The sequence below is a fragment of the Struthio camelus genome, chromosome 6 (genome assembly GCF_040807025.1).
Source record: "Struthio camelus isolate bStrCam1 chromosome 6, bStrCam1.hap1, whole genome shotgun sequence".
NCBI lineage: Eukaryota > Metazoa > Chordata > Aves > Struthioniformes > Struthionidae > Struthio > Struthio camelus.
In genome coordinates this window covers 38,654,021-38,677,976 of record NC_090947.1, presented here as the reverse complement: position 1 = coordinate 38,677,976, position 23,956 = coordinate 38,654,021, and the positions used below count along the sequence as shown (strand labels likewise).

Here is a 23,956-nt window from a genome sequence, read left to right as displayed (position 1 = left end):
TGTCCCCTTAATAAACACATCTGCATTTTAGTAGATTGTCTGCTGCAAAATTTGATTGAAGAAGTTTAACCTGAGAGCTAATGCTTTCCCTGTAAAATGCTGTTGCCTAGTAACTTAATGTTTACTGAACAGCTGCATCTTTCTTTCTCTTTTGCAGAGAACTGCAAAACAAGCCAAAGAAAGAAGTCAGATGAAGAGACATTCTTTAGCTACAAAGTATGGCTGCGATATCACAAAATTTTTTGTGAAGATGATGTAAAATATATTCAGTTGCATCATAATTCAGTTTTCCTTATGCAATGATTAAAATTAATCTTTATAGTCTATCATGCTGCTAAGAAGAAGAAAAGTGGAATTAAAAGAAAAATCATTTATGCTATTTTCAGAGGACCTTGGATGATTGCATAGCACTTGATCATGGTAGTGTTTTTACGGTGCTGTGATTCAAGCGCTAAAGTCTGGGTATAACCTTAATGCAATTTCAATGTATTACTGTTTTCATAGTCTACTGTAGTTGCACCCATAAGAAGTGGAGGAAGGTCTGCTGAAACTCGTGCTGGTTTTATAGTGCTCAAGTATATTGGGGACATTATGGACAGAGGATATTTTACTTTACTCATCCTTTCTTTTTTAGTTCAGCTATTAAAGTTACTGGAGGAAATACAGGCCCTGCTCTCTGTTATGATAAAACAGCATAATTGATTTGTCTCCTCCAAAACAACTGTATCATACCTGCAAAACAAATTAAGAGCAGTCTTGGGAATACTCTAATCAGCTATGAGAGGCCTATTGTTGGCATTGGACTTGACTTAACTTCAGAAAAACTTGGGCATTTAGAATTAATGTTTACTGAAATCAGCTTTCCTTTTAAAGCAGCTTGTGCTTAAAACATAATTCACAATACTTGGTAATATCCATTGTTCCTGAGCTCAAAGGTAACTTCTGTGAAAATGCTATAGTCACAGCCTAACGATCTTGTTCTGTTTAACGAGATTTCAGAGATTTTGGTTATTTTGGACTGTTTGGTTAAGTAAGTGCCTTTCTTTCAGGTTACTTTAAATAAATACTTTTTTTTCTAGTATCTTTTTTTAGTGGTTTATATAATGGATTAACATTTCAAAACTAGCAGGATTGAATTGGAGTGAGTAACGAATGACAGCAGCGTCTATAAGTAGTTTCATTTTCACTGAGAATGAAATATACTCAACTACCAACCTTTGCAAAGTCTCCTTTCCAAAACTGTTTCACATTGCTTCTGTTGCCAGCTGCAGCTCCTCTGAGGAGGAATGCCAGAGCCAGACACCCCTCGTGGGAGAGGGTGAGAATTAACAAAGGGATGGATGGCATCAGGTCAGCAGTAGGTTCATAAGTAAGTAAGTGATCAGTAGCGTACTGACAAAGGCATTGCTAAAAGTGCTACAGGAGTCTGCACTTTATTTCAAGTAGCTCTAACTCCAAAAAGCTTTTGGAGCTTATTTTGTTATCCTTATGAAGAAAATGTTTAAAACTCTTAAACCCTCCTTTTGTCAGCCTTTTGTACGGATTAACACAGGTAGCTTGTGAACACACCATGTTTACATATGGTGGAACTGGTGGACTCTCCTGAGCAAAAACCCGAATACTATGTTTGAATGTGTTGTAAACATGACTGACTGAATGAAGCATCCATTCAGCAGTTTAAAACACCAAGTGATGATAGCCTGATCGCTAGATAAGGGAACTTTTAAAATTTATATAAGCTTTAGAAGAGGCTATTTTAATGCAAACTTTCATTAGGAGATTAGTAAAACATATCGGGAGGGGAAGAAAACAGTGGTACTAGGAATACATTGCGGTTAAAGAAAATATTCACGAGTTAGCTCAGTGCTGCTACTTTTTCAAAAGCTAGACCGTTAAACAACAGCTAAATTGGGCTTTGACCACATCCTCGCCCAAGCTAATAAAGGAATTGCCTCAGCTGAAACGCACAAAAAAAAAAAAACACCTAGAAACCTAGAAAATAAATCTTATGATGAGATTCTGTGAAGAAAACTTAACCTGAAAAACGTATTTCTACTTGATACAATTTATCCGACAAACACATTCTACCCCCTGTCCTTTCAGGGTAATTCCTGGGCCCCTGCAGAGATGAAACTTAACCGTCTCTACTTAATATGGTCATAAGTCACAAGCAGTCTTATTCCTCGGTACAATTATGCAAGTATGACATTTAAAAGATATTATGAGACACCATCACCAGTAACTGAAGCCTGACAGTCAATCATAAGTTCAGATTTATTTATTTTTACTGTAGTTATTTTTACATTTCAATTTGCATTGTAACTCTGATCTTTTGCTGATTCTGACCAAAGCACACTAAGATCACTGTAAAGCAACATTGGCACATACAAGTCATACTGTTTGCATGATCGCCGGTAGGGTTAGTTCACAGCATGTGATGGAATTGTTTTACCATATGCTAAACATATGTTTAACAAATCAAAGAAACAGTAAGCATTCAAAAGATCTCTATAAATATCAATAAGTTGCTTAAAGTAAAACACCTCTGTACACATAATTTACATACAGCTTTGGCCCTTGCATGCAGGGAAGGATATACAGTATCCAGACTTTAGTTAGTGATCCACTTAAGGCTATTTGCACATTAGGTTTAATATCCAGTTACAGCCCAAACTATACTTATGTCAGTGTTTGGGAGGAGTGCCCAAGAGATACAAGAGCTTTTTGGACAGCTGCTGCAATATCAGAAGTTTAGCCTAAACTACAATTTACTGTGTACTTTAAACGATCAAGACTTTAAAAATAGGCAGTTGCAACTTAGTGATTAGCCAAAAAAAGCTCAATATTCATGTGATAGCAATAAATACAAATTATTTAATATTTGCACATCAATATAAGTAGACTAACATCACTTTATAAAGTCTGATTAGGAACTAAAGCAGCACGTCTGCATAACTTTTAACATGAATATTTGCATAAAGCCTATTAGTGTCCATTATTAAAACAATCTAATCCAAAAAAAATTTTTTTTCCCCTTTGAACAGAGGGGAATAGCGCTAAATTTTCTTCCCCAAAAATCTGATTAAAACTACTAGCTGTTCTAAACATCCAAGTTAAGGTTGGTGCAAGCATCCTTTTAAGATGCCAATTCAACTCTATCCTTGGAAATATTATTCTCAATCACTAATGACAAGTGTTTTCTCCTCACCACAAACCAGATCAGTCTATAAGTATTAACTAACTTCCCTGAAGGAAAACAAACAGTTTTCTACTTGTGAAGACACACAAGATAACATAGGTAGCTACATCAGAAGAATGTTGTATCTGCTGAAAAGGCACCTGCAAGTCGAAAATCTTCTTTTGTAAGCACACTGTACATGCGCTGTGGCAATGGTTTAGAGTAAGGTGCAGGGCGGGGGACAGTTGTGCGTAAAATGACCTCACGACCCGTGGGCGGCGGGAAATCTGAAACAGCTCCTGTATTGAGTCTTCGCTCGTCCGACGAACCTGATCTCCTCAATTCTTCGTCAACTGGAGTCACTGTAGAAGCCTTAAATAAAAGCAGAGATAGGATTACAGGATGAGCTGTTTCTTAACATCAGGATTCAGAAAATGCTTTGTAAGGACTGGGGGCAAGGGGAAAATTAGAAATGGTAAACACATCAAAACACCTTATATGTACACAGAGCAAGACACTAATGGGATGTCAAGAAATAAACTGCGCACAATCAAATGCAAGAGCCTTCAGCTGTAGACAGTAAGCTCAGCCAAATTAAAGCTTCATATTTTTGACAGTGTGAAGCAAGGGTTTTGACCAGACAGAATGCCCCTCTTCTCAAACAGGGCTCCCTTTTCTCTTTATGGCTACACAAAAGTCTTAAGTCAGCCTACTCTGAAAAATAATCAGTGCCACTACTACAGTCTTGACAAAAAGTCACCTGCTTTTTCAAACTCAACATAGTACTCCGAAATGTGCTCTTTCATGGCCAAAGAGGACAACTACTGAGAACAGCACTACATTTAAATGTACACAACTGAAAAATCAGTGGGGGGCAATGCCACCAACATGTGGCAGAACATGCAGGACAACTCATGCCTGCTCCGTGCTGCCCCCTGCACCTCTACCCCTGCCCCTCTCAAGGCTGGCGGGCACCCAGCTGTGGGGTGCTGTTGGGCTTTGATGCCTTTGTCATAGCATAAATCACCAGGCACAAGTTGTTGCCACAAGAACAGGCCGAGGAAACCAAGAGAGAGGATATTTCCTGTGCTGTTTCTTCACACAGTTACTCTAGTAGTTCTCCCTGTCAAAACCCCTCTGGATCTTTCTCCAAAAAGCTTAGTAACTTTAATTTAAAGTGTTGGTATCTCAATAATTTTGGTGGCCTCTGGATTGTGACCTCCCCCCTAAACATCTGGTTGTTCAGTACAAACAAAAAACAGTGGTTGCAACAGAGAGCAAAATAAAGGTAAGGCCACATATTCTAGCATCAGGCAATTTTAACATTCACTTGAAGAAATGTTTAGGTTTTTTTTTTTTTAAATATATATTTAAGATTTTTCTGTCTCTCTTCAGCACCTGTTAGGCTCTAAAAAAAAGTCTGTGAATGAGGAGAAACCAGTCCAGAAAAAAAAAAAAAATCATTTTTATGCCTAATATGCAGACAACAGAACAAACCCAATCAGGCAGTTGTACAATATCTACCAAAAGGTTCAACTCTATGCAGCTAGGGAAGATGAGTGGGAAATGAGGGACAAAGTTGGTTACCTCATCAGAAGATTCAGTCAGCTTGAAAAGGGATGAGAAAAGAAGGAATGAAAGATAGAAAAAAAGGCAAGTCAGAGATGACTTACAAGAGGTTAGACAGAGATTGTAGGTTTAAGAGACATCATGCACTCTACCTCCAAGGACATGCATTTGCTGTCATAATCTTCCATGAGAAACTTTTGAGAATATAACAATGCATTTTATACAACCTATACAGAGGAGTACAGGTTCAAAGGGTAGTGAACAAGGATGCCATTCAATTTCTGTTTGCCACACTTCTTTCTGCTAAAATAATTCTTGCTAAACTAAACACAAGGAGGGGTTTTGGAGCGAGTTAGCAAGAAGTCTCTCTTTAGTGACCAGCTACTAATGGAAGGTATCTATAACCTAGCTTTACTAATTGCTGTTCCAAAAGAAACAAAACCATAGAAGTTACATACATCTTTATCAAACATTAACATTAGAAACTTCTATTCAACTTTGAAAGCAGAAAACTGCATTATTAAAAAAGCAAGTGCATATGCTTGACAGAGTATTACATGGTGTTAAGAGTTACAGAAAAGCCTGTAGTTAAAGCTGGTGGCTTAGATGTTGACATTTGTTGACATCTAGATTTTCCCTAGAAATTCAAGCTCTCTTAAAGATACAACAACTGTTCTAATTTTCTGTTTCTCGGAATAATCATGATCTGTTTTGTAGAATGGTCCTTTTTATGTTGAGCTGCAAAATATGGATCATTATAAAAGAATCCACACATTTAAAGTGTCTAATTCCCAATCACCGAATCTTTAAAGCAGTGATTCTAAACTGGATTTCAGGCTCTAAAATGTCTGCAAAACCATGCCACCTCCACCTCGTTATTACTTTAAATTTTCATTAAGACAATTTGATGCGATGAGCAGGTAAAATTCTGACAAAAACCGTCAGAGTTCACTACAGTCCAAGAAGTTTAGAAATTAATACTTTAAAGCTCATTATTACAAAAATATCACTGTTTAAGAGAAAAAGGAAGTATTTGTAACAGTATAGACTGGAGCAAAATTTCAAGAAAACAGATGCCACATTGGCAGCAAGTAAACTGAATGTAGAGTAGTACTGGAAAAAAAGCCTGAAACTCCTCTTAAGCACCCTACTTTCCACGGAAGAAATGTCAAGTATTCCAACCTCAGTCTAAGAAGTTACCCATCTATAATACCTAATATTAACATGTGTTCCTCCACGTTCCTGTGTGAAGGAATCCGCACAATCACTTGGTTCTTCTTGCTGTGTTGTTGCATATGTTCTGCAACTTGATGAAATCACAAGTGTTTGTGCTATAACAACCCTTCTGATGTTATCATTTGAAGTAAATCTAATATTAACGACACCTCTATCTACTCAGCTGCTGCCAACATTTCACGTCCCAGGTCTTCTATTCTTCTTTCTTCTTGCAAGGTTCTGTTATTGCCAAAATCATTTTGATCACTGCAAACGTGCTTGTGTTGTTTGTTTTAAAAAAAAAAAAAAAGCATATTTGTATACAAAGTAAACTGGTATCATATGATAACATATGATAAGTAGTTACTTCATACTGTTTAAATTAGAAGCATTAGTAAAAACAATCAAGAACTTCAGCTTACCCTCTGGGCATTCACAAACAGCTTGTGAATGATGCTACCAGCAGGCCCTCTTCCTGCACCAACGACTGACACTTCTGGCTGCTCCAGGAGACAGTTTACAAATCTGGTGGCACAAGTTATTAAAAAGAAAGAATGAATGCTTAAGTTCTCAGCTATAGCCATTTTTCTAATCTAAAAAATGGGACTGTTTACTGTGAAGACTCCCAGAGATCTCCATATAGCATTCTTCATGCAGAATGCAGAACTGGCAGACACTCCATGTTCTCCATTCTAGAAGTTTGGGGGTGGGGGAGGGAAGATATTTCCCAGCATCCCACACAACCACTATCATTGCCTTTTCATTCCTTTATTCATTTCCCTCTAGCCTAAAGAGAAACCTCCCCAATAGCCTTCAGTTGCTCCTTCCTCCCTTGTTGCTTGCTCTTTCATGCCAATATAAGCAGCTGTTTTTTCCACAGCTAACATAGGTCAACACTAACAGAAAGAAAGTATCCTCCCAGATAAGGTCTGGAAAGGCAGATTATACAACTGCTTACGCTGCAACCCCAGCAGCGGGGCCAATGAACACCTAGGGTGCACATCAGCCTCTGAGAAGACCTACTTCTCTCAGTTAACCCTACCTGGAATCAAAGCTTCTAATTCAGGTGCCAAGTTCAACATGAAGCGTAAGCGGTCACAGAAGAAACAGCAAGACAAATTTTTTGAGCCCAAAAATATTGCATTGGTCAGACACCACTCCTCCAAATTCCAAACGTTAATGAGAAAAAAGGCCAGCTCTCCTTCTCAGCACAGCAACAAGAAGGTAATCTGTTTATTTGACACGTTACTATTACCCAGTTTAAGGTTACTATTACCCAGTTTAAGCAATAAGCAAACAGTCAGACAGCAGGTAGTGAAGCCATGAAACGTGGCTTGTCATTTTTCATTCACATGGTTCCTCAGGAAGAGATTTCAAATTAGTAAGGAGACTAGAACAGGAGAAAGTAATTCCTGTTGGCATTTCACTCCGTATTAGTTATGGAAAATATTAAATCCCTAATTTTAACTAGATAGTAACAAAGTTCAGCAAATGCACTTTTTACACACATAAAAAAAAGATATGAAACCTCCAGTAGCATCTAGATAAAAATGGACTGCATTAAAATAATCTGTATCACATGTACATTTTCAAAAAGATAGTTAGATGGGCACTTAGGGTATCCACATATCACATCTCTAGGGATAGGGTAGCCTAGTGTTCCTAGCTAATAAATATGATTCATTAGTATTTATTTTGCAATACAATTTGTAGACAAGACTTGTATATCATTACTTCCATCCTTCTTAAGTGCTGAGACTACCAAAAAGAATCAGAGGAAAAAAAAACAAGGAAGAATATTGTCACCTTTGTAAATCCTCTCTCTGCTCGTCATTTTCACATTTCTCCACCCCAAATTTTGCTTTCAGAGACCTGGCCCTAGCAATGATTGCTTCCACGCTCATAATCTGAGCAATGATTTCCTGTAGAAGTTTAATAAAAAAAAGACATTTTTTAAGCACTTCCATGAACACTGTTCAAGTCTACCAAGTTTTTAGCCTTAGCTAGCATAAAAGTCTTACCTCCAATTTCTTGTCCTCTGGATTTGGGAATCGTAGAACTTTACTGGAATGGGATATTATCTGCTTAATAATCTTCTTAACTGAAGAGATATCATCTAGTGTTTCTATTAGGAGGAAAAGAAACAAAAGGGTTTTAATTATTGCATCAGTGTTCATCCTAAAACATCTTACTGATTTATTAAACGTTATTTACCTTCTTCCTTTACCTTGAGTACAGCTGCATGGATGATGCAAGGCAAAAGATGCCTTGCAAGGTCAGCTGGTTTCTGAACTACAAGATAGTGAAGCACCTGTAACATCAGAAAATTTAACACATTAATGCTCAAAACTGCTTCCCAAGGATAAGGTTAACGACGGAAGATGAGCACCTACATGGGAAAAGTGGCAAGAAGGGAACAACACTGCAAGACAGGACTCAACAGCTAGTTGTTACATGAAACACCAGCAATTGCTTACAGTCCCAACAGGTTAAGAAAGGAACTAAAAATAAGGGAGTTGTAGGAACGCTTAGTTTCATAACGCATGCACAGACAAAAATCTGGTTTACCTACTAGTAATTCAAAAAACCACCTAAATAATACACCTTGTAAAGTTATGTTCTAAAATCTCATTACTTCAAATATTTCCAACACACTGTTGTATGACAGCAAGTAATTCTGATTAACACCGGACTATTTACAGAACAGCTTAATAACTCCAAGAATACAGTGCAATGACATGTTAACGTTTACATTTTGCAGAAGGAAGGAAAAAAAAGCTGCTGTAAGTTTTGTACAAGCATTACAGAACAGAGCTTCAGCAGCCAAAGAGCTTTTACCTTCTCTGCCTCTCTAGTGTCATCAAAGAGTCTCTTCTGCCTCCGGGCTGGGACAGGTTTTGCTGTCTCCCAGGCCTCTACCCACATGTTGCTAGGAATCTTCATTCGGGCGCTCAGCTCACCCTTAATTACTACATTCCCCTTTTCATCAACCACTTCCTCTTCAATATAATCTCGAGGGGAATACCACCTCACAAAGTCCTCCAGACAACAACCAGGATTAGCTGCCTGGAATGAAGAGAGAAAATTTGTATCTGAAAAAATCCTATAAAAATGTAGTAATCTGGGTAGCAAGGCAATGGGGTTTAGCGGGCAGAGCGCAGGCTAGAAGCCAGGAGCTCAGGGAACTCTGTTCACGGTCACCAAACCGTACATTAGGAAAGGAACCTGGGAGGCTGAGGAGAGAAAGTAAGTATAAACCAAAACCCGGGGCAGGGGCACACAATCAAGGAAAACAAAGAAACCTTCCTCTTAGTCCCAAAACCAAAACATTTATGAGTTATTTCAGGCAAGCTCAAAATTGTGCTGTTAAGTCAAAGGCTCTACATGACATCTAATGCATGCAATAGATATTTATTTGCACTAATTTTTTCTTTTTTTAAAAAAAGCTTATGCCATTCAAAACCTAGATAATAAACAGCCCAAGCATAAAAGCATCAAGAGCGGCATGAATATACTTCCAACCTTGACTTTCATATATAAATACTCCAGTAACAAAAGTCATCTTTTCTTCTTAACTTAAACAAACAAAACCCCTTCACAGATGCAGCGTCAATGCAAGTACGTGTGGCTGAAGGTCTAGAACATAAGGAAACCCAGCTAACTATGCAATGGACCGATCAAGAGTATACTTCCCTGCAAATTATGGGTTCTATACTTCTACTGCAAGCTTTTAGTTCTGCAGTGCAAGTGATTTAGAACTGCTACATCTAACTGATATGATCTGAATTACTGCCAATAAGTTCATATTGACATGTGCTATCAACATTCGTAATGTACAGTAGGTCTGTATCCTTGTCATACAAAGCAATACTGCAATAATCTCCTCCAATATATACAGTTACTTCGTGACAGAATCTCGAATCTTTTTAGAGTCTTGAGATCTGATGAAAACAGTATACGTGTTCTGACCTCCCTCTGTGGAGTTCAGCAGAGAAATGGAGCAGTTTACTCAAAACCACAGCTAGTCCAGATCAGTATCATGAAAAGCAAGTATCATTCTAAATATTGACACCTTATCCTTCCTACTAAGCAACAAAATGTCTTCATCTGTACATTAAAATTAATGTCTATCACCCCACCAAAATCTATAAGCATAATTGTGGAAACACTAGTGTTGTGTGTTTTTTTTTTTTTTTTTCTTTCCACCACCTTTACACCTTATCCATTTGGAGTCCGATTAAAAGATGTATTTTTATGAGGCTAGACACAGTAGTTAGTGCAGGGAAGAGAGACACCAAACAAAAGCTTCAAGCTGGGGGTAGACATTCAATTTTGATTCAGAACTCTGATCATCAATTTTCTTCTGACATCATTTTGTATGGGCAAGTCTGAATATTAATTCTCAACGGAATATTGTCTTTTTGTTTTTTAAAGGAAGCTTGTACAATTAAGATGATGTGCAAATTTACTGGAATATTACAGTATAACAGATTGGATATTCACAGATTCTGAAATGCTACAAGAGTTTTTTCAACAGGTTTTTATTTTCAACTTCATTTTGAAACTGTTTTGAGGAAGAAAAAACAAAAAAAAACTTCAGAAAAGCCTTCAAATTTGTTGAACGCAAACAAGAGAGGTAATTTAATTAAGAGAAAAGCAGCCTCAGAGAATTCTTCAAGCAGTATTACCTTAAAAGACTCCATATCTGAGAGCAAGCAGGCACTCTGCATGCGTGCCCGAAGGTGAGCGCCTTCTGCTGACGTCCCTAGTTTTGCCAGTACCTCAGACTGTTCTTCCAGCAAGTCTTCAGTCATGGGTGCGGGTTCCTGCAACATGGAAAGAGAAAAGCTTGTAAACAATCTCTCCTAGAATTAACGCTGATTAAGGAAGAAGCAGCTGAAAGCTCCCCGTCACCAACAACTTCATTTGTACTGAAAGGAAATAACTAAACTGTTCAGCCTGAAACTATGCATCTAAAAAGGACACTGACAAACAGAAATTAAGAAGGACGCAACCTGAGAATAAAGTAACTATATACAAATATATTGTTAAAACATCAAAAATGAGATGGAGCCCAGGAAGTGTTTGAATGATCGTTTTTTGATCAGGTGGATAAAAATCCACTAAATTAATGTAGAATTTTGCTATTGATATTGTTAGCACATAACTAATTGACGACATTGTGCCTGAACACGCTTTGCTCATACATTTTACCCATGCAAAGTAACATATGTTAAAAATAATTTCTTTCAAATGAACGAAAAACTACTGTATTTTCCGTGCATGCCTGATTTAAAACTACTTCCTTTGACATCATAGCTTCCTCTTTCATCCCTGGCCACTCTACGAGAAAGTACATCAGATAATACTGTTAGTCCAGTGATGATAAGCCTGCTTTAGATAATGGGACCCAAAACTGATTACTGCAGCTTTTTACTTAGATACACAAATTAAGAAAATTAAAAAAAAAAAAAACAATACATTTAAAGAAAACAAAACAAAGCATACCACATCAGAAAGGCCGAGTACTCTGGTCAGTTAGAAGCAAAAATCTGATTTGACTCTGATGAGCAAACACACTGAGCCTCAATGCATCATACGAGAAGAAAAGAAGTCCCAAAAATTCTCTGTGTCAAAGACATTAATATCTTAAAAGCGAGGCATCAAAAAGCATGGTCACAGGTTGGGGGGGGGGGGAAATCAATTTTGGGGTGGATGAGCTAGATTACGGCGTTCAGTGCAACTCTGCAATCATAAAGTAGCACGTGTTCCTGTTACTAGGACAGGCAGAAACCACTGCTGAGAGCTGGAAGATGTTCAGATGGCATATCCTACTGCAGCACTGTACCTAACATTATCCACATACTATGATAAAACCAGTATTTTCTCATTACAGTTTGGGAAGTAAAGACACCCGTTACAGAAGAGCTCTGTATACGCATATTATGATCGCACATCAAGCGGTAGAGAGAAAACTCTTAAGAACGGTTGAAGATGCATGAAAAATACCTGCTTAGCTCCAGCTAAAGAAGTACTTTAGATTTTACCTTAGAAACTACTTCAATCACCAAGATCAATTCCACACCACCAATATTTTGCTAACTGTTTTTTTAATTCCAGAAGCACCCAATATATATGCGGACACGTGCATCCATACACACACACACGGAGATATATATGTGTGTGTGTATATGCATCCATACACACACACACACACTGCTGTATGTACACCCATATGTATATATACAATTAAGAGAAAGGTATTGTCTTCCACGTGCATACAGAGCTCACTGTAATTAACAGTGTTCTTTTTCTGAAGCACACAGCCATGGACTGAATTTTCTGGGCAAACTATTTCCCCATAATGAACCCTGAACATATTTGAAAGTGAACATATTCGAGTTACAAAAATGAATACTTAAACAAATTCCCCCCCCCCTCCGAAAACACCTGCGCAAGCTACATTTAGCTTCTATATGTTTGTCCTGCAGTACAACTTTGGAAACTAAGAAACTTTTCCTTTCCTTAGTACCAGGACTTGATTTCCAGGTAGAAGGACCACAGCAGTTCCTGCTTTAAAGGAAAGAAAATAGGGAGGGGAGGGAAGATGCCTCAGGAGCTGAAAATAAAGGGAAATTGAATTTAATGTAGGCAAGACAACTCGATTCTCATCAAAACAACAAATAAAAGAGTTGTTTTGACTGAAACTTGGTAAGGGGACTCATCCTCAAATAAACAGACAGCATGTGAGATTTCCAGTTTATACAGCCTCATCAAATTTTAAAACAGGAAAACAAGGTCAGAACCTGAACAGACTTAGCAACTTTAAGAATAAATAAGGCTATAATCTACAAACTAAATACAATTTCACAGTCCCAAGAATGAGTCATATTACATGACAGTCCTGTTACACATCCTGTTCAGCTCCTGCTGTCTCACCTGTGTTATTGGAACGTACAGAGGCTCTCCCGGATGAAGCAACGTCAGCTTTCCGTGTGGATGTAGACGACCTTCTGGTTTTAAATTTACAGACTCTTTGTTGCCTTCTTTTGCTCCTCCTTTCTTTCCATTTTCCTGCCCATTTCCTTTCAGATCTTCTGTGTCACTCAGACATTCAAAAAATTCTTCTTCACTGTCACTCCACGATTCCCAAGACTTGCCAACTTCTTTTTCCTTATCTGTCTCCTTTGGATTTTCTCCAGAGTAGTCTGCCCCTTTTCCAGCATCACCAGAAGAACCACCAGGGGAACGATCAGAGGTGTTCCCCCTTTTCCCTTCATCCCTTGCTTTCTTTCTTTCAATACAACAATTTAACATCTACACAAGTTAAAGGGGGAAAAAAAAAAATCTGTTTAGCAATTACTTAACTAATGGAAACAATGTCACCGAGAAACTTGAAGAGTCACCAAAAAAAAAAAAAAAAAAAAACTCTTACAATTCTAAAAGACACTAATTCCACTGAACTTCTTGCTATAACAAAGATTTTCCCAAGAAATGAAGTCCAGACCCAATAATACAAACATAATTAAATCTACAGCGATAAAATATTTAGCTAATAATTGCTTTATTTTTGACCATTTCCTTTTGAGAACAGTCATTCTCAAAACGGAGATACTTACCTGAAGTTTTTGATGCAATAAACAACATCTCAGATCCGGAGGGCCATTAGCTAATCTAACAAAAGGTAGAAGCGTAAACACTTTAAGTTATATGGTCAAATCGTCTACACATTGTCTTAAGTGATATCAAATCCAAAAAAGGGACAAATATCCAGATAGAACCACCCCCCCGCCCCGCATTTCAACTATGTAGCTGGTCTGTGGTCTCAGCAAACAGGAGGTAGTGACTGAACAAGCCCAGAAGTTACTCCCAAGATGTCAGTTCTGAAGATCAGGGGATTCACACTAGTACAAAGCAAATATACCTTGGTTTCCTGGTCAGTTTTTCCATTTGGGTGTTAAAAGGGTAACATTTCCAAGCAATAAATAAAGCATCTTTGACTTTACTTTTAAAATAGCAATGGTACAGCAGAATGATCTCTACATATTTCAAGTACCATTTTATTTATTAATGTGACCGTTTGAAAGAAGCTAATAAGTAAATGGCCAGTCCACCCCTTCAAAAGGGTACGATATTTTTGCTCTACATTGATGTTCTCTCCTGATAGAGCCCTTCATCTGGCCTGCAACAAGCTCTGCTGCAGCAGACCTGAAACTTGTAAGGGTTTGGATACGTGAGGGCAGCACTAGCTGCCTGAAAAGGCTACTGCAAGTGCCCAAAGGGAAGCCCCTGTAACACCAGCAGGAACTTGGAATTGCTCTCTTAAGAAAGAGAGGAAAAGCCATCACCACAAAGCAAAAGTGTTCTATCAGCTCCTTCATCTTCTTTTTAATGTCATGACAGAAGTCAAGCATCAGCATAAGCTTTTCAATGACGAAAGAACCAGAAACTCTTACCCTGGAATAAGGTAGTTGTTCTCCCATCTATAGCGCATTTCTAACACAAATTCTTGCCAAAGATGTGCCACTCCTTTTACTCCTCCATGGTAGAAGTTTATCATACAAAGACATAAAGCTAGTTTGTACGTCAGACTATCTGAAGGAGCAGATTTAAACTGACTGAAGAGATTCTACATAAGAAATAAAAGAAAGCAGAAAATTCAAGAAGAACTGCATGTTTAAAGTTTCTTTTCCAAAAGCATACGATCTGTATCCTGTTTGTCAATACAAGCAGCTAACATCTTCAGTCTCTAAAAGTAAACCAAAAAAGATGGTCTCTAGAAAAAAAGGGGAGGGGGAAAAATACAAAAAACAAAACCAACATTCATTTACTTTTTCAACCTGGAAGTTCCACAAACAGAAGTTTATCTTTCCAACAATTCTCTGTTACAAAACACAGGGAGACCACAGCAAAAGCTGTATGAACCAGCACTCAGTCTTCCTCACCCCCTCTTCTCCTCCCTCCCCGTATCCCCCCCCCCCCCGCCACTGCCCCATCCCATCAGTAAAACTTACATAATCTTCGTTCTCTGGAGGAGGATTGTTTCCTGTTGAAATGCTAGTTCTGCTTTCAGACCCATCTGTGAGTTTGTCGGCAGCATCAGGAAATAAGAACTTAAAGAAAGAAAGAAAGAAACAAACAAACAAAAAAAACCTTACGTATTTTTTTCTGCTTTTCGCCTCCTTCTCCACAAAGCTATCGCTGGTTATAGACCAGGAGTCACTATAAATGTTAACGGAGTTCAGAATTCATTTTAAATCTATTTGTTAGACGTCTATACAATATAATCTAGGTTCTTATTTCAAGCAGCTGATCAACGCAATTCAAATAACGGAAGCTACTTGTTTTGCATCAATCAGAAACTTATAATTCCACTAGGCTGCAGTATCAGACTATGAATTATAAAAAAGGCATTAGTGAAAGCATGAAATATGCTTTATGTGAATATAATGTGCATAGACAACAGCTCACTTACCAGAAGAATAGTATTCAGAACTTCATTATTTAAAGGCGACTCATCTACCCCTCTGTGTTTGCGAATTTTTTTCTTTGCACTGTGAACCATATTTGTCACAGATAGTTTATGGATTGGGACTGGTGCCGGCTCTGTGAGTTTCGACAAAGCATGGGTAATATCAGCAACCTCTATAAAATGAAAAAACGATATCATCTTTTTAAGAAGTTTGGCACTCATATTCAGACTACTTGTTTTGTACTGATTCTTAAAACCCTGTTAACCTGAGCTACATCAGGTTCCATACCTGATATTCACTGTTCTTAGCAACAAAGATAAATAGCAGAATCAGGTCATTAAACAGTCACAAACGAGCCTTGATTTATTTCGCCGAATGAAGACTAGATTGGGCTGGCTGTAGCTAATGCCTGCCACCTACTGCAAGTACTGCATACTTCAAAACAATGATAGGCAGCCTATCAGCAATAAGCCTAAGGAGAAGCCAGAGTTTAAGTCCTGTTTATACATTAATACCCACAAATATATTCTAGATAGTGAAGCTTGTTAAAGTAGTGTACACTAGAGTTTTAGATTAGCATTAATCACTGTCTAGAACCTTATATGGTCTAAGCACTGTTACGCTTTAGACACCTCAGGTGAATGTCTCCGTTCAAAAGTGTTGTTGGTGAGCTTTGTAACGCTCTTATAAAATGCACTGACATTGTTAAAACTAGGGGAGATAAACCTGTTGGTCAGATAATTTAGGGTTTAGCTGTATTACACTTTTCTTCCTCATCTGGTAGGAACAAGATAATCCCTTAAATTGGAGAGGAGACTAGAATAGATTAGACTCTTCAAACAAGCTGTTAAAAGAGGAACAATACAGTACTTCAAAAAGCAGAAAAAGAATTGCAAAAACATACAAAACCACAGAAAATAATACAGACCAAAAAGAAAAAAAATCTGTTTCCACAAAATCAACTAAGTACAACACATATCAAATTAAAAAGTCTCACTTTCCAATAGAGAACAAATAAGAAAAAAAAATTTTCCTCTGGGACTTTGGGAGCCAAGCTACGCATAGAATTCTTGAGAAACGCTACTATGCGGCACTGACAGTTCCAGAAAGTGCCTAGGAGTAACAGTTACAGAGTAACGATCAAACTGAAGTCAGGAATACAAGACAGTAGAGATGAGGAAGGTAAAATAATTGTGGAACAACTAAAAATCAAATAATGCCAGTTGGTAAAACTCTAGTTTCTACCTTTTCCATCTTCTTCAAATGCAGACCTTCCAAGTATCTCATCAGTTGACTCCTTCCGACGACAAAGCTTGAAGAACTCGGTAAGAAAATCACCTGAGAGAAATCAAATTTATAAATCACTATTAAATCTAAACCGTTCAACTAAACGACTATCTGGACAATAAGCTAACCCACAAAGTGATTCTTAAGGGACAGCAAATGGGCCAGTCATTTCATCTTTTAATCTGAAAGAACATGATAATTTGCTCTGAAGCCCCAACATCCTAAACCACATAATTAAAGCTTAGGAAAGTGCACAGCTAGAGAACTATCAGCCACCCCTACAGAGCACAGTTCTTCATGCAGTGTAACCCACTTCTTCCCTCACTGTGAGTTGAAACCTCACCAGTATGTTGTGGTTTCTTAATTTTGAAGCCCTTTTTCCCCACAAGCTAGAAGACCAGGACTGAGAACAGTACAGCTCTCCAGGCCTATACACCTTCCGTGACCGTCACGGATAGGTGGAACTAAGGAAGGTTCAACTAAGGAAATAGATATAGGTAGAAAGGCTTGAATAGTATCTTAAGATTTTAGGAAGTGTAGTTCTTTATAGAGCCACACAGAATAATTGCATATTCTCTGGAACCTAGTGAGGTAGATCGCTGAAGCTGATGGTACATAGATATAGTATAACCAACAATAAAAGGTTTGCAAATCTTATGTTCTTGAAAAAAGAGACCCAAAATATAGTCCACTCAGACAAAGAAATGAGGGGCATCAGGACAGAGAGGTCATCAGGTAATCAACCATTCAACCCTAACTTCACATCTTGACAGCTTAAGAGCCATAAGAGAAGATAAAGAATTCTGCTGTCTTACCCAACAGACACTGAGGATTATCTGCTTTTCTGACTCTCACAGACCACTGGGGTGCTTGGATAGGATCAAGGTCACTTAAAAAAATAAAATAAAAAGTGACAGGGACAAATAAAATAAAATACTGATGATGAGAGGATGAAAGAGATGAGTATCAAATTCTTAATAACTGGACTGTCATAGCTAGCTAGGCTAAAAGTCATAACATAGGTCACATTATACAGAAGAATATGACAAACAGTATTCTCAAAGGTAAGCAGGAGTCCCCATTTCACGTACATACATAAGAAACACACAAGAACAACTCCAAGTTAAATATTTAAAGTAAAATTGTCCTCCTAATTTTCATTAATGTTACAAACTCATTTCTGCATTAATAAGACAACAACTACAATTTTTTTTCTTTTAAATTTTCAGAGATCAGTACACACTGTTCATCATCTTTAGGAAGCATAGCAGAAAGTATGGATGACACTCTTTGGGGGAGGGACAGCAATCAGTGAATTCTTTTTGCTTTCCCCAGTCTATCTTTTGCTACCATCTTTGTCAAGAAATATGCAATACACAAAACTCCTAAGTTTAGCCTGAGCATATGCCCAAAGATGGTGGCACGTGTTCCACGTTGAGATCACGATATGATAGCGTTGGCTCACACAGAAATGCATTTCTGAAGAAGCTTCTTCTGAAGAAGCTTCATTTCTGAAGAAGAAGCCTTCCCAAATTAGACGTTCTATCAACTGACCTCAGCACTCCTCAAAGCAGGTTCCCTTACAAACAAATCCTTTAAGTTCTAGATGTCACTTAAGTAGGACAGTTAACAAATGAAGAAAGTAGATTTCTAGCTATTTACAATTCAGATAAAATACTTACGAATAAACATCGTTGTCGACGATTATACCTTCCGTTAGGTGAGGCCATGTGGTAGCTAAATGGAGCTCACTGAAACAAATGAGATTTAAACTTCTGAGCGCTACTAAAAATGTGCTCTCCGTTGCAGTTAAGATTTTGAAAGTCATACTAGCAGTCCATTTTAATTCCCACTATGTATTTGGCAGCTAAGTCACATGAACCACAGAATCAAACTCTAAGGTTATCAAAAACACATTGCTATCTAGACAATCTTTACTTCAAACTCATACACTTTTGTCAGATTTTGAAGCAAGGTGTCTTTCTTCAGGGTAGGGTTTTTTTCTTTCAGGGGAGAGGATTTTGGAGAAAGTGGATGACTGAAACATATTTCTCTAACAAGAACTTAAGGAAATCTGCATGTTTTCAATGAGCTTCTTTTTGCTGAAGACATTTTACTAGTTATTCTACAGCATGGCACTAAACTTTACTGGTATCCAGCATACAGGATCCTTTCGTAACTCCTCTCCACAAAAGGAGAGATTGGGCACCACATTCTAGGTATTCAAGTACACAGGAAAGAACAATAAGCTTTCAAAAATTGCCTACAACATTTAACATTGTCTAACGCATTAAGCGCTTCTCGGATTTGCCAAGTGGTGACAGGGTTTTCAGAAGAGGATATAAGAGGTATTATAATAATTCAGTTTACAGAACCTCTCAATTTAAGTCTTCTACAAATGTCACAATAAAAAGAAGAGAGCAAGTCCAATCCTTGAATAAAGGCACATCATTTTAAAACTTTATCTCCAGTTAAGGTATATTTCAGCATAATGGCTTCAGATGAACAGAACACAAAGTTTATGGTGAAGCATTTTATAAGCTAAAATTCTGAACATCAAAACACAATTTTGTGAACGGTAGCATTATTTGCTATTAGAATATTGCTTTTTGCCGATACGTTTTATATACTCAAATTATGAAACCTTCCGTTATCAACATAGTAGGTGACAGGCAGACAAAGCTAAGATTTAAAATAACATACCTTTAAGTCCTCCATTAGGCAAGTTATAAAATTCAGTTTTTTGAACTCTTATCTTACCTAATCGGATCCTCACAGGCACCAAACGGTAACTTCCCAAATTCAAGGCCTCCAACTTCTCCTCCAACTAGAGCATCTATATCTGAAGAAAGATCAACGCATTTTCCATACAAAACTTAAGAGATACTTTAAGAAGCATATCGTTTTAACTTCATAGTAAAAAGACTGTAGTGCATAAGCTGATCAGAGAATAGCTGAACAAGCTAAGGCGACAGAGCTACGAAAAAGCAATCCTAGCACATAGCCAAAATAATTGTTCCAGCAGAAACAGGGAAGCAACCATGTAACTGAACATTCAAAAACCCAGACACAATTCTGCATCAGCCATGTTAAAGGAAGGTTATTCTCTTTATAGCCTAGTAAAATCTACTCTAGTTTGAGTTAGTTTACCATTAAAGAACTTATTCGGTCTAACAAAAAGATGAACAGACAGGACACACCTCTTGTGCTACATATAATAAAACAATAGACAGCAGGAATAGATGATAGCTATGAAGGTAACCTAAAAGACTCAGTGTTGGCACAAGAACAGGGAGTATAAATTGGCCATAAAAAGATTTAGGCAGGAAATTAGTTCCAAGCAGAGAAGGGAGACTCCGGAAGAGCAACTCTGCAGGTACAAAAAAAAAAAAAAAAAAAAAAAAAAAAACCACTAACTACTTTTAAAAGGCAGCTTGATGGATTCTATTAAAAGAAACATATGATGCGTCGCCTGCAATAGCAAAAGACTTGACCCAGTGACTTGGGGCATTCCTTGCAAACCTAAGGCTCTAAAGACTTCTCCCAGCATCCTCATCCACTCCCCATTCTACATCTTTTAAAATACAAACTATTAACATACAGTCTTTACTAAGCTGAAGTTTAAATGGGTATAACATACTATAACATCATTATAATAATGCCATTATAATATTTCAGCCTCAATTTTAAGTGCAACTGGCAAGCTGTTTACATACAAAGTAACTGATATAATTAATTTATACCAATACTTCATCTCTTCCAGTACCTCAGTTCTCCAACTTAATTCTTCAGAGAGGATATGAAAGACTTATTTAAATTCTCTTTTTTTATTTGAGAAGAGCTAATTGAGTGTTTGAGGGTGAAGTCCCAGGCTAGTTATTCACAATTAACATAAAACTACAAGTGAGTGAAGCAACAGCTATAAAAATGATATTGTCCATCTTCAGTTTCTGCCATACACTAAGCTCCTCCAGCTCCCCTAACAGGAATCTTCAAATAAACAAAGAAAAAACAAACATCTACCCAAACTGCTCAAGTCAAGAGACATGGTCAGAGTACCACAACTCATTCATTTGAAACAAGGATCCTGACTTAGTGAAGAACTGCAGCAAGACATAGAGACTACAGAAAGTATTTATTACACCCATCTATTAATGCAAACAGTTTATCTGCAGGGGAAAAAAAAAAAACGTAGAACTAGCCTCCCAAATTCTATAAGTAAACCTGGTTTACCAACAAAGAGAAATGACCACTTACAAAGGCACTGATTTTCTCTGCCCCTGCAGAGCAAGACCCATTAAACACTTTCATACATTAAGCGTTTTCAACACTCCTAACACGTAAAACACACAGGATCGAATGTAATAGAAATTTTCTTATGCTAATCAAAAAGATGTCTTCTGAGAAGTCTCTGCAAATGAAAGCCAAACAATTAGGTATCCAGACCAAGGTCATACAGGGTCTGTAAGCGTGCCTTAAATACCTTTATCTTGTTATGTAAACTGACTACCGAGCCAGGAATAGAACTTGGGCGTTTTAATTACTCCATCTTGCGCCTGAAGTACCAAATCACTAATAAAAGTATATGTTAAGATGGAACTAACGTTTACCATTTTCCTACTGATTTGTTCAACCTTGAAACGTAAGCTTATAATTCATTCCCTCATGCTACCTATGCATAAATAGGACTGTTAAATCCTTAACACCTAAAGGAGAAAGGGTGTTACAACCAAACAAGCATGCGACAGTTCACTGTGAGACTACCAAGTGGGCAAATCAACTTAGTTCTTTATAAACAGCATCATTGTTGTGTAAAGTTAAAGCACATACACCAGACTTTGTAAATTTATGACTGTAACTTCTTTCTCCCCCTAGACTACCATAAAAGGCTACTATAATAAAAAGCTTGAACAACAATTTTTCCTCCATGAAAAAAATATTTGGCTTACTTCGGATTACGTGAACCTCACCTGAGGTGAAGTTTTGGATTTTTGTAGTTTACACAGTCCTTTCTCACTCCCCCACCACTAGTACAGGGAAATAGTGAAGTATTAAAAAACAGCTATTGCACTGAAGTAATTGACCAATACTTCTGCAAAGGACTATTACCTACGAAAACCTGAATCTGACATGGTTTCACTATGGAGCTTAGGGCAGAATTCCTTACAGATCCACAGACAGGCATCAATTTCTCTCCAAACAGATACTACAGCTTTACAGGTATCACTACCGGTATATCATCTCTGAACACTAATAACAAAGCATGTTTCTAGACGTAGTCCTAACCAAAACACCTATCCCAAGCATCAGTCACAGACATGATAAAGGGACAGCTTTCAAGCTGCTAGCTTATCACAGGGAGCAGAAAGGCATTCAGTTTAACACAAGGCTTCTGTAGTAACGCAGAATTTGTAATTCCTCCGGCAAGATACATAAACATTTCCCTCAGCATTCACCACTAACCTTAAGTCAAGTTATTTTGAGGACAGAAATCTCCCACCTGGTGGCTGCTGGGGCCAGAAATACTGCTGCCAGTCTTGAAGCACATACGTAAGCCGAATGGCCATGCTAACTGGAGGCAGGGGTGTTAGCGGACATCCCTTGAAAACAAACAGTATAGGAAAGATTTCAATTTAAATAGTACATCCTGAAGAACAATATTAGGGCTTGACCAGATCTTAGTTACAATAGCTTGCTTTAGAACTGTTCTTCTCAAAACTGCCACACTCTAAGAATTACTAAGAAAACTCTATTAGCTCAGCAAGACCCTTGCACATAAAATTAAGCCTATTCTGCTGAAGTCCATGAGATATTTACACGTTCCCCTTCACTGGTAACTTACAGGCAACTCTGATCCAAAATGTGTTAGGTTTTCATTAAGGATTTTTTTAATTATTATTTTCAGCTTTTGGGTGAGATTGCTGATTATCAATACTAGTTGCAGTCAGCCATACCACTCTGTAAAAAGAAAGTTCATTCAGACCCTTCAGATTTCAATCATGTTGTTCTTCACCCTTAAATTTACCTAAATATAGGTAAATTGAATTATTTAATTATCAATTACATTTTTTTATATATTTATCTCTAATTATCTACAGCAGGAGCTATAAATTATCAGAATAAAAATCCACCCTGTCCTTTCCCTCTCCTGTTAAGCAGCAACCAGGTTTTTTTCTGGGAGGGAGGAAGACAGTGTTGTTACAAGCAGACTAAGACATTCTATCACATGCTGATGGAAAACGAAGAAGGAAAAATGTGATCAAACTGAGTAATAAAACTCATGTTGATTTTCGCTATTTATTGTCAGATAAGAAATGCCAGTATCTGGAAAAAGTCTTTGTTGATATCAGCAGTGTGAGCCTCATCCTTTAAAAAAAAAAAAAAAAAAAAAAAAGTCTCTAGGCGTCAGAAGTCCATCTAACGGCAAACAGGTAATAAAATAATTATTCTAAATACTAGTTATATGCACACAAATACACTTACAATCTTGGATTTGAAGATATCCAGTAAACCTGATAAATGAGTATACTGATTTGGCACTTTGCGAAGATGAACCATTTCAAAGTCGGTTCGAACTCCTGGACCTTGACATTCTCCAACATACATTCGTCGCCATTTATGATGTATTTGCACAAAGAGTGGTACCTGACTATAAAACATTAGTATTTCAGATTAAAGTGTTATACTGTCTTGCAGGCTTTAAAACTACTTACATGTTTTGATGTAATTTCATATCTGTTAACAGATGTACAAAAACATTGTCATAAAGCAGAATTTTTCATTTAGTGGAACACTTTAAAATACTTAATGGCAGTCACAACAGATACTGTTAACTCCACCATTAAATGGCATGCATAACAGACCATGTCATAAATAAAGCCCTATGAATAACTGAAAATCAAATAACTGAAGATAAGACATTTCTTCAGAAAATTCAGAAACTTGCATTTATCACACATACAGAAGTAGTCATGTTTGATGGGGGGGGGAGGTGTGTGTGCGTGCGTGTGTGCGTGCGTGTGTGTGCGCACACGTGTCCCCATATTCTGCACACTAGCTATTCTAACAGATTATATGAGCTTTTAAAAGCCTTTGAGGCTTTTAAGTAACAGTGAACATAAACAACATACTGAGTCAAAAGTTTCCATGGGAAGATTTTTAAGACAAAAATTTTTCTCTAACAACATTATGGTGCACATACAGCAAATTTAGATTATACTTTGCTAACAAGTTA

The 23,956-nt window shown here is 37.5% G+C and overlaps 2 protein-coding genes across 17 annotated transcripts in view; one reads left to right on the top strand and one right to left on the bottom strand.

Annotated features, from left to right (window-relative positions):
* Window positions 1-1,219, top strand: part of ZRANB3 (zinc finger RANBP2-type containing 3) — a 55,907-nt gene extending 54,688 nt beyond the window's left edge. For all 13 annotated transcript variants that reach the window (XM_068949235.1, XM_068949242.1, XM_068949238.1 and 10 more), the window contains one exon: window positions 158-1,219. In XM_068949235.1, coding sequence (XP_068805336.1) covers window positions 158-259 — 102 coding nt within the window. In that variant the 3' untranslated portion in view covers window positions 260-1,219. The remainder of the gene's footprint in view (window positions 1-157) is intronic.
* Window positions 1,220-2,263: 1,044 nt separating this feature from the next.
* RAB3GAP1 (RAB3 GTPase activating protein catalytic subunit 1) overlaps window positions 2,264-23,956 on the bottom strand; it is a 29,133-nt gene continuing 7,440 nt past the window's right edge. For 2 of the 4 annotated variants that reach the window (XM_068949213.1, XM_068949215.1), the window contains exons 7-25: window positions 23,206-23,371; window positions 22,223-22,322; window positions 19,483-19,564; window positions 18,405-18,473; window positions 17,538-17,611; window positions 16,681-16,773; window positions 15,438-15,607; window positions 14,977-15,075; window positions 14,419-14,591; window positions 13,582-13,636; window positions 12,902-13,279; window positions 10,651-10,788; window positions 8,801-9,028; window positions 8,177-8,273; window positions 7,984-8,087; window positions 7,769-7,884; window positions 6,385-6,487; window positions 4,766-4,786; window positions 2,264-3,550 (exon numbers count right to left, since the gene is read on the bottom strand). In XM_068949213.1, the coding sequence (XP_068805314.1) occupies window positions 3,308-3,550; window positions 4,766-4,786; window positions 6,385-6,487; window positions 7,769-7,884; window positions 7,984-8,087; window positions 8,177-8,273; window positions 8,801-9,028; window positions 10,651-10,788; window positions 12,902-13,279; window positions 13,582-13,636; window positions 14,419-14,591; window positions 14,977-15,075; window positions 15,438-15,607; window positions 16,681-16,773; window positions 17,538-17,611; window positions 18,405-18,473; window positions 19,483-19,564; window positions 22,223-22,322; window positions 23,206-23,371 (2,509 nt within the window). In that variant the 3' untranslated portion in view covers window positions 2,264-3,307. The remainder of the gene's footprint in view (window positions 3,551-4,765; window positions 4,787-6,384; window positions 6,488-7,768; window positions 7,885-7,983; window positions 8,088-8,176; window positions 8,274-8,800; window positions 9,029-10,650; window positions 10,789-12,901; window positions 13,280-13,581; window positions 13,637-14,418; window positions 14,592-14,976; window positions 15,076-15,437; window positions 15,608-16,680; window positions 16,774-17,537; window positions 17,612-18,404; window positions 18,474-19,482; window positions 19,565-22,222; window positions 22,323-23,205; window positions 23,372-23,956) is intronic. The other 2 variants (XM_068949214.1, XM_068949217.1) reach the window with 1 other exon arrangement.